Source organism: Herpailurus yagouaroundi, unplaced genomic scaffold (genome assembly GCF_014898765.1).
Source record: "Herpailurus yagouaroundi ecotype Mexico unplaced genomic scaffold, PumYag 29, whole genome shotgun sequence".
Taxonomy (NCBI): Eukaryota; Metazoa; Chordata; class Mammalia; order Carnivora; family Felidae; genus Herpailurus; species Herpailurus yagouaroundi.
This window is the reverse complement of record NW_024412377.1, coordinates 49,984,174-50,007,732: the sequence shown is the minus strand read 5'-3', so window position 1 is coordinate 50,007,732 and position 23,559 is coordinate 49,984,174. Positions and strand designations below refer to the sequence as shown.

The 23,559-nt window shown below is 42.0% G+C and overlaps 1 protein-coding gene and 1 long non-coding RNA gene across 12 annotated transcripts in view; one reads left to right on the top strand and one right to left on the bottom strand.

Annotated features, from left to right (window-relative positions):
- The window catches only part of EBF1 (EBF transcription factor 1), a 390,763-nt gene extending 383,393 nt beyond the window's left edge, over positions 1-7,370 (top strand). For 7 of the 11 annotated variants that reach the window (XM_040443447.1, XM_040443441.1, XM_040443445.1 and 4 more), the window contains one exon: positions 5,126-7,370. In XM_040443447.1, the coding sequence (XP_040299381.1) occupies positions 5,126-5,157 (32 nt within the window). In that variant the 3' untranslated portion in view covers positions 5,158-7,370. Of the gene's footprint in view, positions 1-1,994; positions 2,101-5,125 lie in introns of all 11 variants that reach the window. The other 4 variants (XM_040443429.1, XM_040443421.1, XM_040443415.1 and 1 more) reach the window with 1 other exon arrangement.
- Positions 1-23,559, bottom strand: part of LOC121010070 (uncharacterized) — a 369,296-nt gene that overhangs the window by 27,578 nt on the left and 318,159 nt on the right. The window lies entirely within an intron of this gene.

Below are 23,559 nucleotides of genomic sequence, written 5' to 3'. Positions count from 1 at the left end.
TTGTTTGTTTGTTTTGCCAACTCCTTAAAGGCCTTTTTCTCAGCAGCCCTGTCATGGCCTCCTCTAGTGACTGCGTGTATGTTTATTCCCCAACGAACATGCACTGCAATCTCCCATGATGGTGATGACAATGGTCACAGCCGCTGGCATGGGAGGGCTTGTTCCCAGCCCGGCTTCTGCATTATATCATGTATTCTTCCCAACCATCCTTGATGTAGGCTGCTCCTTGTCCTCCTTCTACAGATGCAGAAACCAAGCCTTAGAGCCAAGATGGCTCATCCAGAGGCACACAGCTAGCAAATTGGAAGAGCCTGGGGTCAAAAGCCCGGCAGACTGATTACTGTGTAAGCCCCTATGCTATGTGGCCACACTAAAGTCAAGCCACTGGGTGAGGTCCATGTGGACTGCAGAATCCTGACCTTAAAATCTTTCCCTGGGGTAAAGGAAACATAACACCACAGTAAAGCAGGCAGGTCTGTCTGGGAGAGGCTGGGCACCCACCTGTGGAAATTCAGAGGAGGGGAAGATTAGGGGGAATTCAGAAGAGCCTCACAGAGAAGGGTGCCGTTGAACTGGACCTTGGAGATAGGGCAAGGGGGACTCAGACAGAGGGAGATGGGGAGGGGGCATCATATCAAGCAGAGGATTAAAGATAACTGGAACCAAAGAGTAATGTACAGTAACCCGCAAGCCACTCGGCATCCCGGGGCACAGGGGCCAAGAAGTGGGGATAAGGTTAAGCAAGGAAGTCATAAACTCCATTCTTTACAAAGATTTTATGATTCAAAGTTCCTACTGCGATTCCAACTGGCTTTCTTTACCAGGTAGATAAAACCTTGGACAAATTACCATATGTCTGAGAAACTTTTTTAGGATAAAGCAAATCTTATCTCAGCACTTCTGGAGTCTCAGAAGATATACTATTAAAAAAATGTAAGTGTTGTGGTCAAACAAATCTAGGAAGTGGTGCTTACTGAATCCCTGTCTTGGAGAGACACAGTGTACCTAAGTTTATTAAAAGCTCTGAGGCATCCTGCAGTTAAACAAACAAACAAACAAACAAAAAAAAACAAAACAAATAAAAAGTCTTCTATGTAGTTCTTTAAACTTATTTGCCCAGAGAACCCTTTTCCAAATGTGAAGACCAATTAACATCCCATGGAAAACTTTGGAAAATGTGGCTGTATTTTGGATTTAAAAAGAAAATGCAGAGAAATCTTCTCCGTTTGTGTCTAGGTAAAGTCGTTGATGAATACTGATCCTGGCTCCCCAGGTGTGTCTGTTTTCATAGGTCAAGGGTTCGAGTGACCCACTGTGCCCAGCCATTGTCCTGGAGAGGTCCTCTCCCTTCTCCTAAGGCTTATGCTCCCTAGAGCATGGCTACTATGCAATTTCAGGCGTCAGAGGACTTCATTAATCAAGAGAGAGGCAGCCCCAAGGAGGCTGTCACCATGCGATTGGACCTCCCCCCAGGGTAGTGATTTTAAACCCTAACCATGTCCTGGACAGTCTCTGCAGTGAAAAATTAAAAACAAAAGACCAGAGTGATTTCACAAAAATTATACCCATGCACTGAATTTTTTCTTTCCTCACCTTATTATAGCTCAGGGTGGCTGGCCCTACCTGACTCTAGATATCTTGCAGTCCCACAGCGATCGTGTGGAGTTGTCTTTTGCGCCGTGTACATGCTCAATTTGTGCAAGATATTCCCCCTATTCTGTTCCTGATTAGCTCATAATTCCTACACATGTGGTGGTTCGAGGAAGACCACATTCCACCCTCACTCCAAATTCTCCCAGCTCTGCAAAACTTTTCATTTTGTCTTTGTTCTTACCAAAATGTGAAAACCCTAATGAAAAATGCATGGCCTTTCAAACCAATAGTTTTCTGAGCTTCTGTCAGAGAACATGATCACCCTGCCGCCGGGGAAAATGGCAGAGCCACCTCGGTCTGATGATGTCCTGTGAAGTTTGGCATGTGTTACTCTCTGACAGTGTTGTGTCTTTGTGGAAATCTTCATGGGCCCCACTTGGGCGAGTCAGTGTGCCAACGGCTTTTCTGGAACATTCCAAGCCTCAAACACCCATCCCTCTCACCCACGTAAGTAATCTTGAGGGTTGAAGCACAGATACAGGAAAAACAGCTCCTATAAACCCAGGAGCTTCCCTGCAGTCATGCAGTGGGATTACTTTATAAAAAGGTCTCTTCACAGGTATAGCGGCTTACAGACTACAAACAGCGATCTTGTCCTAAAATGTATTCATCAAGAAGTGTTCTGCATCTGGAGTTTAGGAAGTCACAGAAGAGATGTAGGGAGCTGTGACCCCAGTGTTCTATGCAGAGTGTTGGGTGCAGGTACATACGGGTCTTCTTCTGGAGAGAGATTCCGTGGTGTCTGCTAGGCTCTACGAGAAGTCTGAGGGCCAACAAAGGCACGGTAGGAAGGTATGGACAGGCCAAAGCCTCCCCCTAGATACCCTCCAATATGTCTGTTTGTTTTTAATTTTAACTGTTCGCTAACATGTATAAACTGGGCTGTTTTGTATTTTAAAACATTCAGATCTCCATCTTCTCTTGAAAGAATTCAGAAAAGCTGGTGGTTGTGAGCAGGCATTTCTGCACAGCCGTGTTGGGGGAGCCCGCTCTAAAGAAGGCATGCCCTTGGCAGAGTCGCTTTGATCCCTACCAGGGCACATCGCTCACTTATGTTCCCAGTCTGGGCTCCCAGGGCATTGGAGTCTGCACCCTCTGTCATCCAGATTAAGAAGCACTGTTAGCTATGGACTAGCACATCAGTTAGCTTTGCTTTATAACTTTTAATGGGGCCCTAGATTGCTAGATCTTTTTTATTTTTTATTTTTTTTGTTTTTGTCCTTCTGGCCATCCAGAATTAAAAAAAAAATCCTGATGTTTTCAGGGCCCAATTAATAAACTTAATAAATGTTGGCCAGACCCACTGACCAAATCAGCAGGAAGTTTGTCAGTTGTCTGCTTTGCTTTGCATCGTATTGACACTGCCTGAGCTACCCGGCTGGCTGTCCAATAGGGCACTGCCCTTTAATGCCAGGCACACAAAGTAGATTTTGGTGGAAGGCAAAAGTAAGATTTGCTTCTCTTGCCAGAGGCTTAGAACTCCCACAGAAAGACCTGTCTTTAATAAGGGTGCCGGAACTCACCTCCAGCCTAGATGAAAGATCCTTAGGGAGGCAGAGCCGGGCTGAGCTGTCACAGTGCAAAGAGCCCCTGCCCCCTTGCCTTTGGAGCTATAGCATCTTGGAGTTTCAAGTTAAGGCTTGGGTTGAAAATCTGAGCTCCCCATTTCAGTCAGATCTAAGGCTCACTTGAATCTTAGGGGGACTGCTTTTCCAACTGATCTCGAATCTTTGGGGGTTTAAGTTGGCCTGCATTTGGCAAGAGACACTTCCTGTTTCTAAGAAAAATGGCTTATGAGGGCTTACGAAAAGACTCCAGGAGCTTTTGGACTGCAGAACGGCTCTTGCAAAACAACATTTGGATGATTTACGTGTATATGAATCAGAAACATGTGGATTAAATTTCCCTGTGAATACAGATGGGTTTAAAAATTAACGGAAAAAGTGTTTGGCAAAATACATTTTTTAATTGAATTTAAAATGTTGGGGGTGGGGGAGGGGAAACAAGAGGGGTGTGGGGACTGCAGGGCTCAGAGGCTCACCTAGCCTCCCCGTGTCTGCAGCAGGATTTGTAGTAGTTGGGTTTGCTTTAAAAAAGACACATTCTTTTGGACATGAGAGTTGGGACACGAAGAGAGCCACTTCCTAGACTCAGTCATCACTGACAAGGACATCAATTTAAATTTAGAGTTGCCAACAAAACGAAAGCAATGACTTTCTCTCTCATCTTTGGAAGCAAAAGATGGCTGCCTCTTGCTTCTAATGGACACATCGCTCTTACCCCAAAATATTTCAAAGTTGCCATACTGTTTTAACTTTCTTATAGACATCCCTTCATTCCTCATGCTCAGCATATGAAGTATGCTGCATGGGGTGGTGCCTTTTTGATGTAAGAAGAAACACAGACCAGAGATGTTAAACAATTAGCATGAGGTCACACAGCTAGTTTGGCAGCAGAAGGGATGGGTTAAAAGTAATAGCAGCTAACCTCTATGAGGTCTTTACTGGAGCTGACGCCGGGCCAAGCACCACACATATGTTATTTTATTTAAATCTCCAACAACCCTAAAAATATCACTGCCCTTACAAATACCGTTAACTGCATTTTCTAGCTGAGGAAGCAGAGGTTCAAGGAAACAAGTAACTACCTCTGGGAGACATACTCAGAAAGCAGGAAAGCCAGAGGTGGAACAGTGGTCTGTCGGATTCCGTGCTTTTCTAAATACCACTGTGTGCGGGCTTCTAACTCAGAGCACTTCCAAAGATTTTTTGATTACCCCAAACTGATTTCATTTCCCCCAGGATCTCACCCCAGCTTTCCTAGGCTATAATTTTCTAAGAACGTGGTCAGACCATTCCAGAACCTTGAGTGCAGCAGTAGTATAGGAGACATCCTGCAGGTTCATGCAAACCTGCCTTCCCCTCCTTTTCCACGTTTTCTCCCAGCTTCATATTCCCCAGAACAAGGCCTGAGGTGGCTGGCATTTCCTTCTCCCCGGTATGAGGGATGAAATATAGGCATTCAGATTGCTGTTCTAGTATTCAGTCTTCGCAAATAGCACAGAGCCGTGGGATGAACTAGTTTTTTATTTTATATTACGGAAGTCACAGGGAGGGGCAAAAAGAGGGACACACTGGAAATTCTCACTAGTTTGCAAGGTTTGGGGCTGCAACTTTCCCAGCGATACTCAAACTCTGCAACTTTCCAGTTATATTTTAAGATTGAAATCAGATTTGGAGGGATGTTTAGCATCTTCTGTTACATTAAAGACACATACACAGGCTGACTTATCATTTTTAATAAAGTACATGTATATTTTATAACAAAAACTCATTCCAGGGGAGATGAGAGCACATTTGTGACTAATATTCAACCAACATAGTGGTGTGTGGGTGTTTTTTCCCATCTTTTTTTTTTCCTCAGTGAGAATTTTGGATGCAAAACCACTGACTTTTGTCTTCTTTTTCCACAGCGATATCTGGCATGATCGTTCCTCCCATGTGAAAGAATTGCCTTGAAGAATTTTATTAATGAAGAGGTTGGATTCTGCTACAGAGAGTAATCTGATACAAGTCCCCGAGTGGAACTTTTAACTCAGGCCTTTTTAAGAGGAATCACAATAACTGCAGATTTTTAAACAAACAATATCACCGACCTTGCAAATACTGAAATTGGAAGGGTTCTGCAAGTGCAGTGTTGGTTAAAAGTTGTACCTCCCAAGTATTTGGGGGATATATTTATTCTGTGTTGATAAAAGCAAATCCACTTTTTCATTTTCTTTCTTTTTTTTTTTAAGCTTAACTCTGCAATCATTTGTCTTTTATAAACCGTAAAGCTGTATACAAGGGACACTATAAATAAGACTCCATGTTTTAATTTATGATGTTTTTAAAGCTGTGTAAAGGGAGAATGAAGTGGTGATATTTACAAAAAAGTAAAAAAAAAAAAAAGAAAAGAAGAAAAAAAAAAAAAAAAGCTTGTATGGGACAGAATAGGAATGCCAGTTAGATTTTTTAGAAAACTAAGGGTCGGCTTTTGCGCCTTAAAGCATATCAAATGGTAGTTAGCTCAGACAGTGCATTTTCAATATCTAACTTAACATGCCATCCCTTAGCAGTGCAAGCTTATTTATCTCTTTTGTATTGTTGTCTTAAGTAACTGTGTAAATAAATGCAGCCTGGAAAGTTAAAAAGTGATGTAAGTGATCACATTTTTCCCTTCTACTCAAAAATCCAGTGCCTCTAGACAGATTGTTAAAACTGCATATTTAAACCTGATATAATTCTCTCTTTTACTTATGTCAACTTCTTCGGAAGCCAATGGCCTCTGGAGAGCTTGATGGCACACATACTGTGTGAGAATCCCCTATGAGACTGCACGGAACAGGGTCCAGGCACAGAATTAGAATTCCACATTTTGCCCTCCAGTCATCAAGCCAAAATCCCACTCACACGCCGCCATTTGCAAGTTTAAAGTTGACTCATCCTAAATGCTGACTTCATACCAATCCTCCAAAAGCTGACAAAAAGCAACATGGCAGGTATTTCGGATTTCCCATTTGAGATGACACCTGTATCGGTGACCCTCACCATTTGTAACATAATAGATTAGAGGGACAGGTTAAGTGCTTTGGAATTCAGAGTAAAAGGAAACTGGGAGAAAGGAGAAGAAGGTTGAGAGCTCCAAAACATAGTTCTCTGTTCTATGGAATTTTTGCTCTCATTATCTGGGAAGTGTTCTTAAAAGTAAGAATAAATAGCAAAGACGCAGCAAAGCTCTGAGGATGCGTTTGCCTGATATTTTTTTCTTTGCTGTTGTGTTTTGTATGTAGTTATAAATACTGTAGATTTTTTGTGATTTTTGCCAAAGTCGTCGTTCTATTTATACATTTTAATGTCTTAAGACAGTTTTTCAATATCACAAAAAGATTTTACTGCATATTTTGCAAAGAAAAAAAAAGCTCACTACCTTTAGCTTGCACATACTTGCAAAGTTAATTAAAAGGCTTTTTGTTTTCAAGGGGATTTTGTAAAATATCCATATAAATAATGTATTTATCTTTGGAATTTGTACATTGCTTTCCCCTTCTTCCTTTTCCTCCCACTCCCGGGTTATTTTATTGTGTACGTTTGCTATGTGAAAAGTGTGTATTTGTTTGGTCACCTACAGTTGTATTAGCTGTTTCAATGTGATTTTTAAACATTTCATTTATAGTTGTTTTTAGTTTTGTTTTAAACCATGCTTCAATTTTTTTTTATTTCCACCCAAAAGCCATTGTCTATTTTTGTATTATTTGTAAGTTAAGAAGTTTTTTCCAATATATGGCAAAAAAAAAAATAGTAGCATATTATTCTTGTAGCATTTAGTTCTGTAGATTAAAAAAATGTATCCTTTGCTTTGGAAGCTTACAAAAAAAAAAAAAAACCCTAATGCTGTTTTACTCTATTAATATGCATGGAATCTCTCCCTTTGGAGTGACGCATTTTGTGCATTGAATTTCGGGGGAGAAACTTCATAGAAATCAATGAACATACTTTCTTTCCTAAGTCTGCTTGTATATTTCCTCTGTCTTTCACATAAATATAAACCAGCAGATTGGATGCCTTAACAATGCAAATCATATTCATTTCACTTGTACATTGTAACTGTGCACCAGAACTGTCAGTCATCACTAACATTCTAAGAAAAAAGAAAAAGAAAAAAGAAAAAAAAAACAAAGAAATGGAAAAGCACAAAAGAACTGTTTTGTTACCTTAAGACAATGTAACTTTTTCTAGTAGAGCAAGAAATTTACAACAATGCTGCAACTGTGCATGCCCCCATATGGATTTTGCAATGGTTTTCACTAGACTGTCAGAGTGCGATTTTTATGGGTTGGGGCGGGTGGGGGAGGGGGGTTGTGGGAGGGAAGGGAGGGGGAGGAAAGCTGATTTTTCAAGGTGAGAAATAATAATAATGATGATTAATAATAATAAAAAAACTGGAAAATGTAAGCAAGGTGGACGCATTGCTTCTCGGTACTCAGAAAAGTTGTCTGAATTCGTGTGGTAAGCGCTGGCCTGAAGATGTATACAATTTAAAGCCATATTTTGTCTGGTGAGCCCCTTAACTGTTTGTGAAGGAATGGTCAGCCGGTGAGGTGTCCGGCTCAGACCCTGACAACAAACGCCACCCATCTGTCAGCCATGTGTAGTGGTTAGAACTTTTCTTGAAAGTCCAAAGAGCCTTTAAAATGTGTATAATTTGTATTCTGTTGCCTCTATTTATATTGATTAGATGAAAAGATGTTCTGGCCCTCTGACCCTCTTTCTTCAACACAAAACTTCTACAAGTAAAAGATGTTCCCCTAAATACAGAATATGGCTTTAAGAGGAAAATGAAATAGAGAATTAAGATTTCAGTTTTGGGGGAAAAATACAGCTTCTGGATGACTGGATTGCCTAACACGCCCTGGCCTCACATTGTACTAGGATGCAGCTTAACGAAGTCATCTCTGAGTCTACTAACCTTTCACCTTCCTATCAAACTTTTTGAATAGACACACACTGTACAGTTCAATTGTTAGAGAACCTAACTACTGTAGAGATTGTTATAATTTTTTTTTTTTTGCAAAAATTCAAGCTGTAAAAACTTTTCAACTTTCACAATATTTAATTAAAGTTACTTCCTGTCTGTGATGGCAGCTTCTAGTTGTGTATTCATTTCAATAGTTCAGATGAGCCAAAGTCCAACATATGTAGAAGGTCTGTGTTTGCAATTACTCAGACCAGTGTTGACACCCAGAGAGAAGAAATCTGGGTAGTCCTGAGACACCCACTCTCTTTCTTTGTAAATCCTTGGGGATTTGCCAATCTGGGAATGCAAATTGCACACGCACAGCGTACTGCTGCCCTCTGGCGGCAGCAGATGGATGCGCACATGTGCACACTGGCCCACAGAGGAGCCAGGAGGAGCCTCAACGATTTTACCAGCCAAGCAGTGCAATCCCCCTATAGTGACTGAATTGTGAGTCCAGGATCTGGCCATTGTAGAATGCCATCCTCCATGCTACGAGTCTGAACCAAGCTCTTCACATACAGCTGCTAATTAGTCCCAGTGAGCCTTCTGGTCAATTAGTTATGTGCCCTGGCTCATTGATGAGGAGCCATGTGTGAACTCAGAAGCTTCTATGATCTACAGCTTTAGATCCCTTGTGGATAAGACACTCTGCTGGATAAAACCAACCAAATCTGGAGTCAAACGTTCCCCAAACACCCAGTAGGCACCTTCTCCTGTTAAATGGTTTCACTTTAAATTCTATCAAAACCATGAGTCTTTCCAGTTGTCCGCCCAATGCTTTCCCTGCTTTTGCAATTGTTGGATATGATAAGGTTAATGATGCTTGTAAAAGGCCTCAAAAACTTAGCAAATAAGCCATAGACCACAGAAACTTGATGACCAGAGCTAATAGGCCATCACACAACCACCATCTCGATCATTTGTGGTGGGCATCGTTGATACACTTTTGCTCTAGAATAGAGCCCAACTGGAAGTAATGAAAGAGTGTAATGAACAAGTTAATAAGTAGAGAAGCTATTGTCATTTTCTTAAAAAGGAAATACATGTTGCTTAGTTTGGTCATTTAGTATACATTTTCTTTTGTTTTTGGAATTCTGTATTAGATACACATCCCTGTATTCGATACAGAAGGTAAAAAAAAAAAAAAAATTAACAAGAGGCCCCTGCCCCCAGAACACTCACAGTCTCAGAAAAGACAAATCTATGCCCATCAAAGCAGTTTAGAAAGTTGAGAGTGACAGACACATGCGTGTCACACTGCCCCACCGTAGAAAACAGACATCTACACCTCTACACACTGGCCTCCACTTTCCTTAAGGCCTATTTCTTGCAAGCATTCATTCACTCATCCATTCACATACACTGTGAAGATTTACTATGCACCTGGCACTGGGTGAGGTGTGATAGATTCCACAGTCAGAGCAGTGATGCTGGTCCTGCCCTCATGGAGCTTATAGTTGAGTGGGAAACAGATGTTAAGCCACTACACAAGTCCATACTAACAAACGCACAATGACAATGAAGAAAAAGTCCAGAGTGCTCTGGAAGTATATTACAGTGGGATCTGACTTAACCTGAAGGGCTGGGGAAGGTTTCTAGAGAAAGTGACATTTCAGAGGAAATGTGACGGATTAGGTAACCAGGTTAGGGCAGGCACCTTAGGTAGAGGGAATGAAGGCACTTGTAAGGATGTGAGCTTTGGGGATGGATCTGTGCATTCAGAAACAGAAAGGCTCTGGGACTAGAGTGTGCAGATGTGAGGAGGACACTGCAGAACTTGGAAAGTTCGATTCACAACACATACCGAGCACTGATGTATGCTGCTTGGCACTGTACTAGATGCTACGATACACAGGGAAACCAGTCATACTTCCTGCCCATTGGGCCCAAGTCTCAGCTCAGCTTGGCACATAAATTCACAGCCCTGTGTTTGCTGGTAAAGCAAGAGGGGGTGAGCTGGGGTAAAAGCAGGGAGCACCTTGCTTGCTCTAGGCAGTTGCCCCCACATGGGAATGTGGGCCCAGTGAGGTCCATCTTTCATTTTTCAAGAATGCTATATATATTATTGGATTTTTTTTTTGGTGTGAAATTTTCATTTTTTAAAAATGTTGTCATCTAATCCAAAAATAGTGTTTTAAAAACACTTCATTGGGCATACAAAATCCATGAGCCTCAAGAATGTTAGTTTGGGACTTCTGGCCAAAAGACAAGTTACTAAAGGAGATGTTTACACAGGCTGACATGAGGGTCATAGTGATCTGCCCTATCCATGGAGATCAAGGAACACTGCAAAGAGGGAATGCCTGAGCGGTGTGAATAGGAGCTCTCTGAGCAGATAAAGGCAAGTAGACCATGGAAGGCCATGGTCAGTGCCTTTGGCTATATGAGAAAAAAATAACTAAAATTAATGCAAAGTAATGGGAATATGGGAAAATGGAATATGTAATTGGGAAAAAAAATCTGTATATTCTGCAGCGGCCACATTCAATGTGAAAATGTATGCATCATTCTCCCCCCATCTCCTTTTGCCTTGCAGAAAGACTCCCACAAGTGAATTCACTTTTAGGTAGACTTCTAGAGAAGTAAAGTCTCTCCAACACCCCATGCTCAGGACTGTGCCTGCCTTAGCATGCTTCATATCACACACTTTCTCAAGACTGTTGCTGCTAGAATTATTACCCTCTGTCTCCAAAATCATCAATTTCTCCTTACTCAGAAGTACTTTCTTATCAGCCCACAATCCGATCCCATTTTAAAGGAAAGAAAAGAACTATTTGACCTCACTTTGGTTTCAATGTGCCGCCTTTCCACTTCCTGTTATAGCAAGTGCCCTCAGAGGATTTGTCGGAGTCTGTTGTCTTTCCTCCTTCATTTCTCTTCTTTTGCTCTCCATGTGACAACGGATGTTTACTGTAACCATGAGTGGTGGTGAGTCGCAGACGTTGCAAGCAGGGATCAAACATATATTTCCCTGGTTGCCACATAAGGAATGAGTTGAAGAGAGGCAGAGGGGAAATGGAGGGTAACTAAGAGGCCGGTGCACATTCAAGGCAAAAAATGAATAGCTTGGACCAAGAGAACAGAAAGAAAGAAAATAGATAGGATTAGAAGTATTGAGCATTGTGATTGTAGTCAACAATGGTGTTATCATATACTTGAAAGTTGCTGACAGAGTAGATCTTATTTGTTCCTACCACAGAAGGAAATGATAATTATGTGACGGGATGAAGGTGTTAGCTAACACTATGGTAGTGATCACATTGCAAGATATAAATGTGGCACCTCAAGCCATTGTACACTGTGTAATTTGAACTTACGCAACGGTTTATGTCAAATATACTCAATAATTTTAAAAAATGGAGAAATACTTAGCGAGAGAGAACCACCAGGATTTGGCAACCGATGCAATGTGGGGATTGAGGGAGGAAAAAAGTCAAGATCAAACTCCATTTTCTGACTGGGGCAACTACTATTAAAGATATAGTTGATTTCTTGGGGTGGTTTCTTTGCTATAAAGCTGTGGAGCTGGGTGGTGAAATCCCTTCCTATTGTTCCGTGTGCTTTCCTTCCCTCTCCCAGCCATGATCTTCTCCAGAGGCTTCTATATTTACATTAGGAATGAAATTCAGTTTCCGGAACTGGAAATATTTTGTTACTTTTTTTTTTTTTTTAACTTAAGCATCAAGCAGTTGTATCTCTTTTCTCTGGAGAATTATGCTGCAGTGGGACCGATTTTTATCTACTTGGCATACTTTTTTCCCACCGATTGTAGAATTTCCACATTCTATATTAAGAATGAAAGTTCTGAACCCTGGAATGAACCACAGGCTTGAGGTCGGCTTTCTGCAGGAAATGTCTTGCACAGGGAATTGGGCTAGAAGGAGAATCTAGTACTCCAGAAAGGAGCTGACCAAATGTCAACAAAAAGGAGGGAGTCCCATTGAAGTTGATTTGCTCCATAGGATAGATTTGGGTGGGATCCTGGCAAGGATGGTAGCAGCCATAAGATGAAAGAATGCAAAGGGAAAGGAATTAGAACCGGGCAGTAGCCATGGCTTTCTGTAACATAGGTGTTCATTCAAGATATTCTTACTAAGGGCTTTCTTTGTGTCAGGCACTGTGCTAAGGATTGGGGTGTGATTGTGTCTTAAATAGACACGTTTCCTTCCTCCATTACTGTCTGAGGAGGGCACAGATAGGAATCAAGCAATCACACCAATATATAATTTCACATTGTGGTAAATGTTTCTGTAACCCTAATATATCTGAGAGAGTATATGGCTCTACCTCGGCACACATTCAAGCCTATGTCAACACCCAAATTTAGATAGAAAGAAATTGGATTTTTAAAAATTCAAATCCCTTAAGGACCATTAAAAATAATCTAAATGTAAAGTTCACAGTAATTCCTATTGAGCTTCTCTTTCCTCTACTATCCTTTTCCTTACTCCTCACCTTATTCAGACACTGGTTTCCTCAACCCATCTGACAAAAAGCCTATTCTGAGTTTGCATGCTTTTTCTTTTTTCCTCCTGTCTTTGCCCATCTCTCTCATTGCATTGCATTGTTCTCAACTATGTCTTTTCCCAGCAAGAAAATCTTTCATCTTCAGTGGAGCTGGGAAAAGGGGAGGTATTGGGATAACCAAATATGATTCCCTTTGGCAGGCTGTGGGAGGGGAAGGTCCATAAATACTTCCTCGTTAATGTTTGACCTGTTATATTCTGAGGGGCAAGACTAGAAAGCCATGAACATATACAGCAAGATGCAGTGATGTGCTCATGCAAGAGAGCAGACCTGACGGAGCAGGAGTTAGCAAGGCAAAGCTGGAGCGAAGTGGAGAGACCATTCTAAATGGAGGCAGCAGTCACCACAGAGTGGATAGCATTTGATTTTCCCACTCACAATGTCCCTCCTTCTCAGTTTATCTCCTCCTTCTGTCATTTCCTTTTTTAATGCATCCCTACATTCTCCTACATTCTTCCCTTCATCTCTGTCTATGCGACACTCCTCATCAGTGTTCGGTTCACTGGTAGCTCTTCAAGCAGAGCCATTACTCTGGTTATTCCCATACCCCTCTGGCTAGCCCCTTCCTTCTCTTTGCCATCACTCCTACCTGCCTCATGAGTGTCTGTGCATGGAATTCTAGGGACTTGGTCAATTTCTCTTCATCCTTTAAAAGCAGCTACAACCAGCTGAAAGATTAGAGATCCCCAATTTTGTTCTTTATGATTCAAAGGTTAATGTTCCTACCCTACATTTAATGCCCTAGGAACACTGAGAGCCCAATGTGCTCAACTGAAAAGGCCAATGTTAAGCCCTATTCTCCACAAGGACAGAATATTATGACACACCCTCATGTCCAGCAAAATGTCAGTTTGCTTTGTTAAACTTAAGGTGAACCTAGAAAAGAGCATAAAAATCAACACGGAAATGGTGCAAATGGCAATTGGCATTCTCTTGTTGGGGGCCTACTTTTATATGAGGTGATATTTTAGTAACTTTATAGAAATTTGTTAAATTCTCAATGGTCCTTAACGGTGCAATTATCCTCAATTAAAAGTGAATTGCTCACCAACTTTGTACGAGGACAGAGGGTCTCCATTGGACCTTGAAGCCCATTTGTTTAAGACATATATGGACACAAGATTTGGTATATCTATGGAATGTATTAGCTCAATAATCAATATATGCTAAAGATGGGTTCGAAACAATCAGTCAAATTTTCTAATCCTGTTTTTTCCTCATCCATTAAAAAGAAGTGACAATAGTAGTATTTATCTTAAAAGATATCTAAGAAGTTGATGTTAATTAAATAAGGCACATAAGGAGTTATCATTCAGTACCTGGTGCATATTAACCACTCTGTTAGTATTAGAAATTGTGATTCCAGTGTGTGCATGTATGTATGTGTTGAGATATATCTATATCCATATCTATATCTATATCTATATCTATATCTATATCTATATCTATATCTATATCTATATCTAATCTATACCTAGATATACCTCCACTTCACTCCAGCTTTGCCTTGCTAACTCCTACTCCATCAGGTCTGCTCTCTTGCATGAGCACAACACTGCATCTTGCTGTATATGTTCATGGCTTTCTAGTCTTGCCCCTCAGAATATAACAGGTCAAACATATTATACTATAACAGGTCAAATATATTACACTATATTTAACTTATCTCAAAATGATAGACATTAAGGTCTCATTTCTCAATATTATATACAACACTATGATGGACCTCCTTGCCTTAAAAAAATAAATTTTTGCAAGTCCTTCTCACTTCTTACAATCTACCTGTATAGGATCCCTGGCATCCAAAGGGTCACCTTCAAAAAAACGATTCCTCCTTTAACAAAACAAAATGTTTCCAACAGCTCCCATATCAAACCAAAAGATGATGTGTAGTTGATGCGTGTTACAAGCACAACCACAACAATAGATATCCCCCAAATCATTTCTTTTCATTATACTTTAGTACCAGAAAATGTACCAGTGAGCTCCAGACAGGAGAGAAGAATCATTCTGAATATTGTCACATGCCAAGGGAAGCAAACTCTGGCAATAAGTCTACAGGGCAAGGGGTGCCTGGTTGGCTCAGTCGGTTAAGCTTTAGACTTTGGCTTAGGTCAAATCTCATGGTTTGTGGGTTTGAGCCCCACGTTGGACTCTGTGCTGACAGCTCAGAGCCTGCATCTTGCTTCAGAGTCTGTCTCCCTCTCTCTACGCCCCTTCCCTCTCTGTCTCTCTCAAAAATAAATAAACATTGAAAAAAAATTAAATCTGTAGGGCAAGGGCTTGGCACAGCTGCTCAGTGGGAGAGGATAAGGTGAAAAGAGGGTAACCTAGGGACATGCGGAAGAAGAGTGAAGAGCTATTTCTCACACGTTGGCATCTGTAAATCATCTCTTGTTGTGTGATCCTGCTATGCCCCTTCAGAGTTCAAAAATATAAATGTTACAGGTTGAGGTGAAATGTAATTAGGTGAAGTTTTGATATGATTAACAAAGTCATGAACTCTTAGGAGCTTATTTGCATTCAGAACAAGAAATCTCCTGAAATCACTTATCCCTTCTTTACTCACTCACTCAAATATTTAAGTGGCTAGTATGTGTCCATCATTGTCCTAGGAGCTAGGTGTAAGAGGCACTGGAAAATAATTCAGTAAAAAAAAAAAAAAAAAAAAAAGACAAAAGAAAATTAAGAGACAAGCATGTAATGACAAGTTCAGAAGAGCCCCGTGAGGAAAGCTGGCAAGGTGCTGTCTACCTTCTCATCTTACTGATGTTGAGTTTAGCCATGTGACTTATGTACGGGGAACATTCGCTGGCATGATAAAGGCAGAGGCCATAGACATGACTGTGAAGTTTTATTTGGCTCTTACAGTCCAGAGATTCACTAGAAGAAGAAGATCTTCCCCCAGGAAGCTGTTGAAACTTCCACCCAGTTCTCAAGTGTCCACACATGGAATAGGCCAGACCCTACTGACAAAAGTTAAGCTTCACTGATCCTCAGCCTGAAGCAGGGTCATGAGCCACTCTGACAGTATTGGCTGTCCCTCACATATTCTGCCCTGCAAATCTATAAGCATGAGAATTAATACTTGCTATGGCTACAAGCCCTTGAGCTTTGGAACAATTTGTTATGTGGCATTGATTATAGCAATAGTTGACTGACACAGAAATAGAAACCTAGAAGTGGGTGCAATTATAAGAAAAACCTGAAAAAAATTATTTTCAACCTCGGTGGTAGGTGGTAAGGGAACTATAGGAGATCTGGAGAATAATGACCTGTGTTACTCAATGGTGAAATGTTTAGTAAGCATTTAGTAAAACATGTAGGTGAAGTGGTACCCGTGATAATCTAGAAAGGCAGACATGTACCTATTGACTCAGGGATAGTGTGAGGAGATTTGGAACTGGAATATTAAAAGCCTGAATTGGCTGTAGGTAGTCACATTTGATAAGGTGCCACACGAAAGAGATAAGCTCAGAAAAGAATGGTCTGGTTTACAGACACAACTGAGAGAAAATACAGAGAACTCAGAAAACCGGGGATATGCTGTGTAGAAAGTGATACTGTTTCTCATCTCTGTACTCTCCACCCAGTAAAATACCCTTAAAGTAAAATAAAGCCGGGGGTGGGGGGGTGTGGATAGACCAAGAACACGAGCATTAAGATAAAGCCCAGGAGAATAGATAGTCTAAATCAAGAGTGTGGCCATTACAACCTTTTTAAAGGCCCCTGAAAAGATTACGTAGATCCTTTTGGCTGCATAAAGGCCTCTTAGAAAGATCACATAGAAGCTCCAGGTGCCCAAAGTAAGAACCACAATTAACTCTAGAGAGAATGGCATTTTTAAAAAGAATTATGAGTATGACTTCAGTGCATAGAATTTACTGGAATTAAATACATAATCAACCCACTCAGTTTTTGAGACCAGTGCATTGGCAATTATTGTAGCCATCCTGGACTAGAAGAGATTGTGGCTGTTAGAGATGTAAAAAGACATCTCAGCCAGTGAAATTTCTACAGCCAGGAAGAAGACTGAGAATGTTGCTAAATTTCTGAAAGGGAGAAATCCTTCCTTGCTTGCCCTTTTACAAATGACTGAAAAGTAAAAACAAAAGTTCCCCAGAAGGCAGAGTCAAGAGTTGTAGAAAACAATCCTCTAAGAATCTACTTCAAGGAAGCAGAGTGTGGATGGAGTAAAGTTTCCCAACACATTGATGTTGGGTTAGCCATGTGACTTGGTTGGGCCAATGGGATGTTAATGGATATGATGTGAGTGGAGGCCATGTGGCTTGCACAGGGTGGTTTTGGTCTGGCAGCATTACTGTGGCAATAGCTGACCCAGAAATTCCTTCTCTTGGATAAAACTTGGACCATATCATCCTAATTGACCTTGAATACACAATTAAAGCAGCTCCTTTTAGTCATGTTCTCTGACACCACCACTTACTATTTTCTTCATAGCTCTGTTCTTTTTCTGGAGTTATCTCATTTATGTATTTATTTGTAAGCATTTTTATTTACTGCCATATATGGGTTCCTAGAAATGTACTTGGCTCACAGCAATAATGAGTAGATGCCCTTGGATTTAAAGGTCCCTTCTCTATCATTCTCACAAAGTGAGGTTGCATTTGGGATATTATAGAGCCATTTGGTTTCTGCTTTCAATAATGCTTCAAAATATTGATATAATTAGTGTAAAGGGCATCTTTGATCTGGGATAGTTATAAGTAATTAGGAAGATCCATATGCTATAAGCTCTAATTTAGTGATATCTGGACAACAGCAGAAAGTAGAATCATTTCTCCACAATGATTTAGGAAAGCAAGTAATCTGGGAGACCAAAAGGTTTTTTTGCTTGAGTTGTGATGAGCAAGATGACTACAGCATTAATTCTAGTATATTCATCTTTAATGTTTTGATTGTTAATTAGGCTGTCTATAGAGAGCAAAATAAAAATTTTTGTACATGACAGAAATTGATGATATCAAAATGAGGTACCATACAATAAAGCTCAGTTATAAGGAATAAAACCTAAGAAATGCTAAGCTTTATTACTCAATGGCCCTCAGGGTACCTCTGCATTTTTTTTGTCCATGGAGATCTCTCAAGACTAGTTGATTCCTTTATTCATTCAACAGACACTATGGAACTGGAAAAACCATGGTGAGCAAAGCCAGAAGTTAGTAGTCTCTGTCTTTCAGGCTGTCTTCGGCTCTTGTCCAGTGAAACAGGCATGTGTGTGTGTGTGTGTGTGTGTGTGTGTGTGTGTGTGTGTATCCTAACTGTTCTGAAGGCTTTATAGGGGATGGAAAACCAGGAGATCATCTAGTTAGATACCTGACTTTGTTTGGGCTACGAAGGAAGTCTTTCCCTGAGAAAATGGTGTTCAAGCTGAAATCCGAAGGATGAATAAGGCAAGAAAGCACATTAAAGAGAGAGTTTATATCATGTGCGATGGACCTGAAATATATCAGCATGGTTGGAGCAAGGGAAAGAGGTGAAAGATGAGGCCAGATAGATGGCAAGACCCAGACCATGCAGAGCTTGGGGTTCGTCAGGAAGGAATTTGATTTTTATCTAAGGAGTAAAAGGAAGCCATTAAAAGGTTGATGGAGAGATTTATCGAGGAGCTTCCAAGAGACTCAGGTAGACATTGCTGACAAATATTGGGGAGCACTTACTTGGAAGACAGTTCTCAAATAACTCTCCTTCCACTAGTGAGCGCCTGTGGATTGGAACGTAATGTAACAAAGTTCTATTTACCTCATCATGTCCAGGATGCCATGTGTCAACTTGTAATAGTTGGTTCACCTTTACCTTTCCACGAAGCCCGTTCTATTTTAAACAATACCCATCAGATCTCGTAAGGCTTGATATTTATTTTATTTCAACTATCACTCTTTTTTGTCAAGTGTAGTCTCACGCACAGCAGGTGAACCTTAATGGTTTAAGGAATAAATAGAAAACTGACGGGCTCACACCCATTAGCTAATGGATTACTAAGCAAAAGGGACTACATTCCACCCCAGTGCACTTAGCCCAGGGTTGCTGGGAATTTTAAAGACTCCAAGCTAATGCTTCATGGGCCCAGGGGAAAGGAGCTCAAACTCAAATATGGCTCTTTTGATAGACAGGTCAATGAATGTGGCTATCATTATGTAATCACACAACTTAGGAGTTATTTATTATCGACTGCACAACACATTCTAGGAACATATTGGAGGCACTTGGCTTGCCACCTTGGTACGTTTGTTGGCTATAACCTGGCAGACAGAAGGGCTCTGGTGGGCGGATCCCAGCCACCTTGCTTGTACTGACTCCATCGGTGTCCCAATATTTCATGGGAAAATATGTAAGGAAAAGCAAGCTATTTTAAACACATCTCTTTGAGGTAAAGGTGTGTGACATTCTCTTATCTGGAATGCTCCACATCTTTGTAAATTAGCCACCTTGCATGTTTTGCCGAGACCTTCTTTCCACAGACTTTAGTCAGTTGTCTCAGATATATGTGCCTCATTAGCATCTGAGCAATGCAATCACTTTTTTATCCCGAATCTCATGATTTTATTGGGCTATTAAGAGCTTGATTTGTGGGCAGTGGGAACAGCAAGAGAACTCATGCCATTGATCACGTTATCCAGGAGGTGTCCAGCAGAGTGAAGAAACCAGCAAGTGCAGCCCCAGAAACACGCAGGGTGGGGCTGGGCACAGCCCGCACAATGACAAGCCCACCCTCAGAGCTCCAGCTCACACATCACCGGAAGCTATTGGCCCATATGGTGGATTGGGAGGGAGGGGCAGGAAGGGACTGAATATCACCCACTTCCAAAGGAGATTCTCAACATGTTCGTGGTTTCAGGAAAAGGTACCAAGAACATAGTAAAGGGCCACACTAAACTATGTCCAGTCTACCTCAGGAAAATCAGTAACTAATGATCAACCTCTTGATCTTTGGTCTGATTCAAGGCCAAAGAATCACAATCCCTTAGCAGCAGAAGGGATAACCTTAGAAATTCTTCTTCTAATGCTGTCATTTACAGGATGAGAAGAGATTCAGAAAAGGGCAGCATCATACCTAATGTCACACAGCAAAGGCAGAGCTGGCAATGGAAGTTCTGCCTCTACCCCTAGTATAAGAGCCATTGTTCTCATTTCCTTTTGTGCTCCCCTCATGCCTGGGGAAGGGGAAACAAAGATTTGCCAAGAGGACTTGTAAAGCCAAAGAGTTAAATAAAAACAAAAAAACAAATTACTGAGGGCTTCTCATAAAATAATATCCAAGAAATATTAAAACATGTCATTTTTAGAAAGCCCATGTAATTTCTAATTTCTGAAGTCAATTTAATGACCCACCCAGCAATATATGGACAGAATTCTCTGCAAGGATCACGATAAGTTAATTAGCAAACACACAGATCCAAGCTCCTTCCTCCCAGCACTCAGCCCTTCAGATGAGATGAGCTCTCTTGGAGAAGTCTGGAAGTTAGGAAATGCTTGCAGCTATGTAGGCAAAAGATGAGGGCCCTTTCTGACTGCATTTCTGTATCTCTTCATATTCTGCTCCCCATTAGCAGCAAGTGTGGTCTCTATAAGTTACAAATCAGATCTTAAGAGAAGATCTTGTGGGAAAGAGCTGAAAGATGAGGCCAGATAGACGGCAAGACCCAGACCATGCAGAGCATGGTGTTCCCACCACTTACACTGAAACACCTGCCTCTTTTCAAGGACATAAAGCCTTATAGGATGAGAGCCTTGCTTATCTCTCCAGCTGCATCTCATACCCCTCTCCCATTGGCCCATTTTGTCCCAGCTATAAACCATACTCTTTCCCACCACAGGACCTTTGCACTTGCTCTTTCTTTCACACACAAGGAAGTTTTTCTTTGTATGTCTCGTGCCTTCTTATCCTTTAGGGCTTGACTCACATGTCACTTTCTCAAATGCGCTATTTGAATCTCACAAATCCTAACCCTTCTCCAATCCAGATGTGCCTTACCCCAAACTCTTGTGTTTCTTTGTTCTGGCACTTAGCCCAAGTTCTGCTTATTATATACGCCTATTTACTTGTTTGCTTGTACCTCCCATTAGAATGTGGGCATCACAAGGGCAAAGCCATGTCTATACCACATCCTCAGCAAATGTTTTGGTGCCTGGTAAAACATAAGTGTTAGTAAGTATTTGGGGAGGAATAAAAAATGATCCTACTCCAGGAACAGAGAAGCACGGGGGTTTTAATTTCTATTTTGCATAGAGAAACTGAGGCCCAGGTAGACCAAGAGCTGTAGCTTATTTTCCCAGGACTCACAGGTACTGGATGATGACTGGCAGGGCTTTCCCAGAGGCTGCACCTCTAATAGAAAAGATGCTGGCAGGGGCTGCTGTGGAGGTCAGGAAGCGAGGCAGAGTCCCCCACCCCCAGAGTTTTCCGGAGACTTCCTGAGTCTCTGACTAGCTGGTGACTCCTCCTCTTCCCCCTTTCATTTGCACAAGGCCACTGAGCTGTCAGGTAAGTGCAGCACTGGGTCTGATTCCAAAGCTTATGTTTTCTATCAATGAGAATCCACAGACTGGAACTGGCCATGTGAGTGACGTGAAAGACTTAAGAGGAGCTGCTTAGTAAGAAGATCCTAGTCATCATGAAGCAGGTACACTGCTGGCCTTGGCTCTTGATGGAAAAACGAGCCGAACAGTCTCGAAGCAAAGGGCAGGTTCATCAAGCTGTCTAATACTAATACTAAAAAGGTGTGGACAGCTGGTTCAGTGGTAAGTAGTACCATCTTTGTCTTTCAGATGTCCCCTTCCGCGTATCACCCCCCACACTGGTCCAGGTCACAAATTCATAAAATGTTGTGACGGGACACAAAGAAAACAAGTTTCTCTCAGGCTTATGTGCTTGCTCCAAGAGCCCTTAGGAAATGAAGATTGTGGCCATTCACAAAATGTTTGGGAAAGGCCTCATGAATAGACAAAAGAGTCTTTGGAGAATTGGGCTCCCTGTGGAGACCAGAAAGTTCCTCCAGACTTGGGAGAGGCAAGGTGGAAGGGAAGCCATGAGGTAGAAATGTGGGGGTCCTGGTGAAGGGCTCTGTCCTCTGCTTCCTTGGGGTGCCCTGAGACCCCTGCAGGAGAAGGGCCAGTGGGGAACAAGGTGGACACGGAGCCCACAAGGAATGCCGGGGCTGAGGGGTGGGCCACAAACAAGGATGCATCAGCAGCAAGCAGCCTGCACCGCAGCTCAGAGAAGAGGCTGCCAAGACCAGAGAGCCGACTTCCCAGAGGTCTGGGAGCACTGCTGATGGCAGGGAACTGAAACTCCCCCTTGGGGAACAGAGACCTAGGAAACCCCGCTCCACGGACATTAGGTTTGTGCCTCATCAGAATGGGATTTGAAAGCAAACTTAGTTTAGGAAAAGGGCAAGTTGCTGTTCTTGCACCCCTGAGAGCAGGGACTTCGAGTGGCCCCTGCTCTGCCATTTCCACAGGGCCTTGGGTGATTTCCGTCGTGAGGCTTGGCTTCTAAATGTGGACTCTCAGAGACTTTGTTCCCTGGGCGGGGAAGGAAACACCAGGACTCCTCCTCCAGTCCCGAGGGGTCAGGGGAACGGTCTCCAGGTCAATCTACACAGGAAGCGCCATGCCCAGAGTGGGGAGCTCCCAGGCACCCGCCATCAGACTGTGGCCTGAACGCCCTCAGCAGGGGTGGGCTCTGCCAGGGGGGCCTGCCGTCCAATTTAAACTGAGTTTCAAGTTGATTTTGGAGGAAATTTATACAGTTTACAGGCTTAAAGCGGCCGCTTCATCCCGGAGGACAGGTAGGCGAGGAGAAGGGAGCAGGAACAGCTAACATTATGGAGAGGAGAGGGAAGCAAGGTGTCCCCAGGAGACTGGGAGGAATGAGCCCCCGAGATGCAAGGAGAGCAGATGACAATTGTCAGATGAGTTTCATCACTCAGCGTTGCCTCTACCTGCTCCCAGCTTCTCTGAACAATTGTCCTTTGGGGCCCTAACTTTCCCTGTTTAGTCGCAGCCCAAAAGTGAGTTGGCAGGAAGTTTGAGCAAAATTGTTTCGGGCATCCGGGAGTTATGCATGCAGGCAATGAAAGGACATTGTTTCCGCCTTCAAAATAAATAAGAGGGTTTCTGGTCACAGAGAGCTCAGGAACGAGAACTCAGAAGTGGCTGAAGCTTCAGACCTCTTGCGTCCCACATCCCAGGTTAGCAAACAAATCTCGGAGACTTGGGGGAAAATATTCCGAATGAAGAAGGTGCAGGAGTCTGAGGAGTTCAGGGCAGGCAATGGATTCTGTCAGCAATGTGAAACTCTTTTCATTTAGACTGCGTCATTACCATGGGATGGAAACCACTCCCCTTATTCCTATGCTCTCCTGCTCAACCAGCGAAGAGAACAAAATTCCCTTGGCTTCGCCTCCAATTCCTTATAATTTTCCAGACTGCTCCACAACAGAATTGTGTGGTTCCAAATGGACAAAGCTTTGTGTTTCCCCTTCTGGTCTCTCTCCTCTCACAAATAAACGGATATTGTAAACACAGCACCTTCGAAAACAAAGTAATGAAACATTCTAAATCCAGCAAAACAGCAACTGCAAAAGAAAATGCACAAAACTATTTGTTCATACTGTGCAGAGACTGGGAAAAAAGGGCAAGGCACATTCTCTGGGCAAAATTCGACCTCTGATATTTCTTAATCAGTGAATGCCTCCTAGGTCCAAGGTGGTAGCATTTGGTGCTGGTTATGTAGCTGCGGTAATGTCTTTTCTGCTCTTGATATATATATATATATATATATATATATATATATAT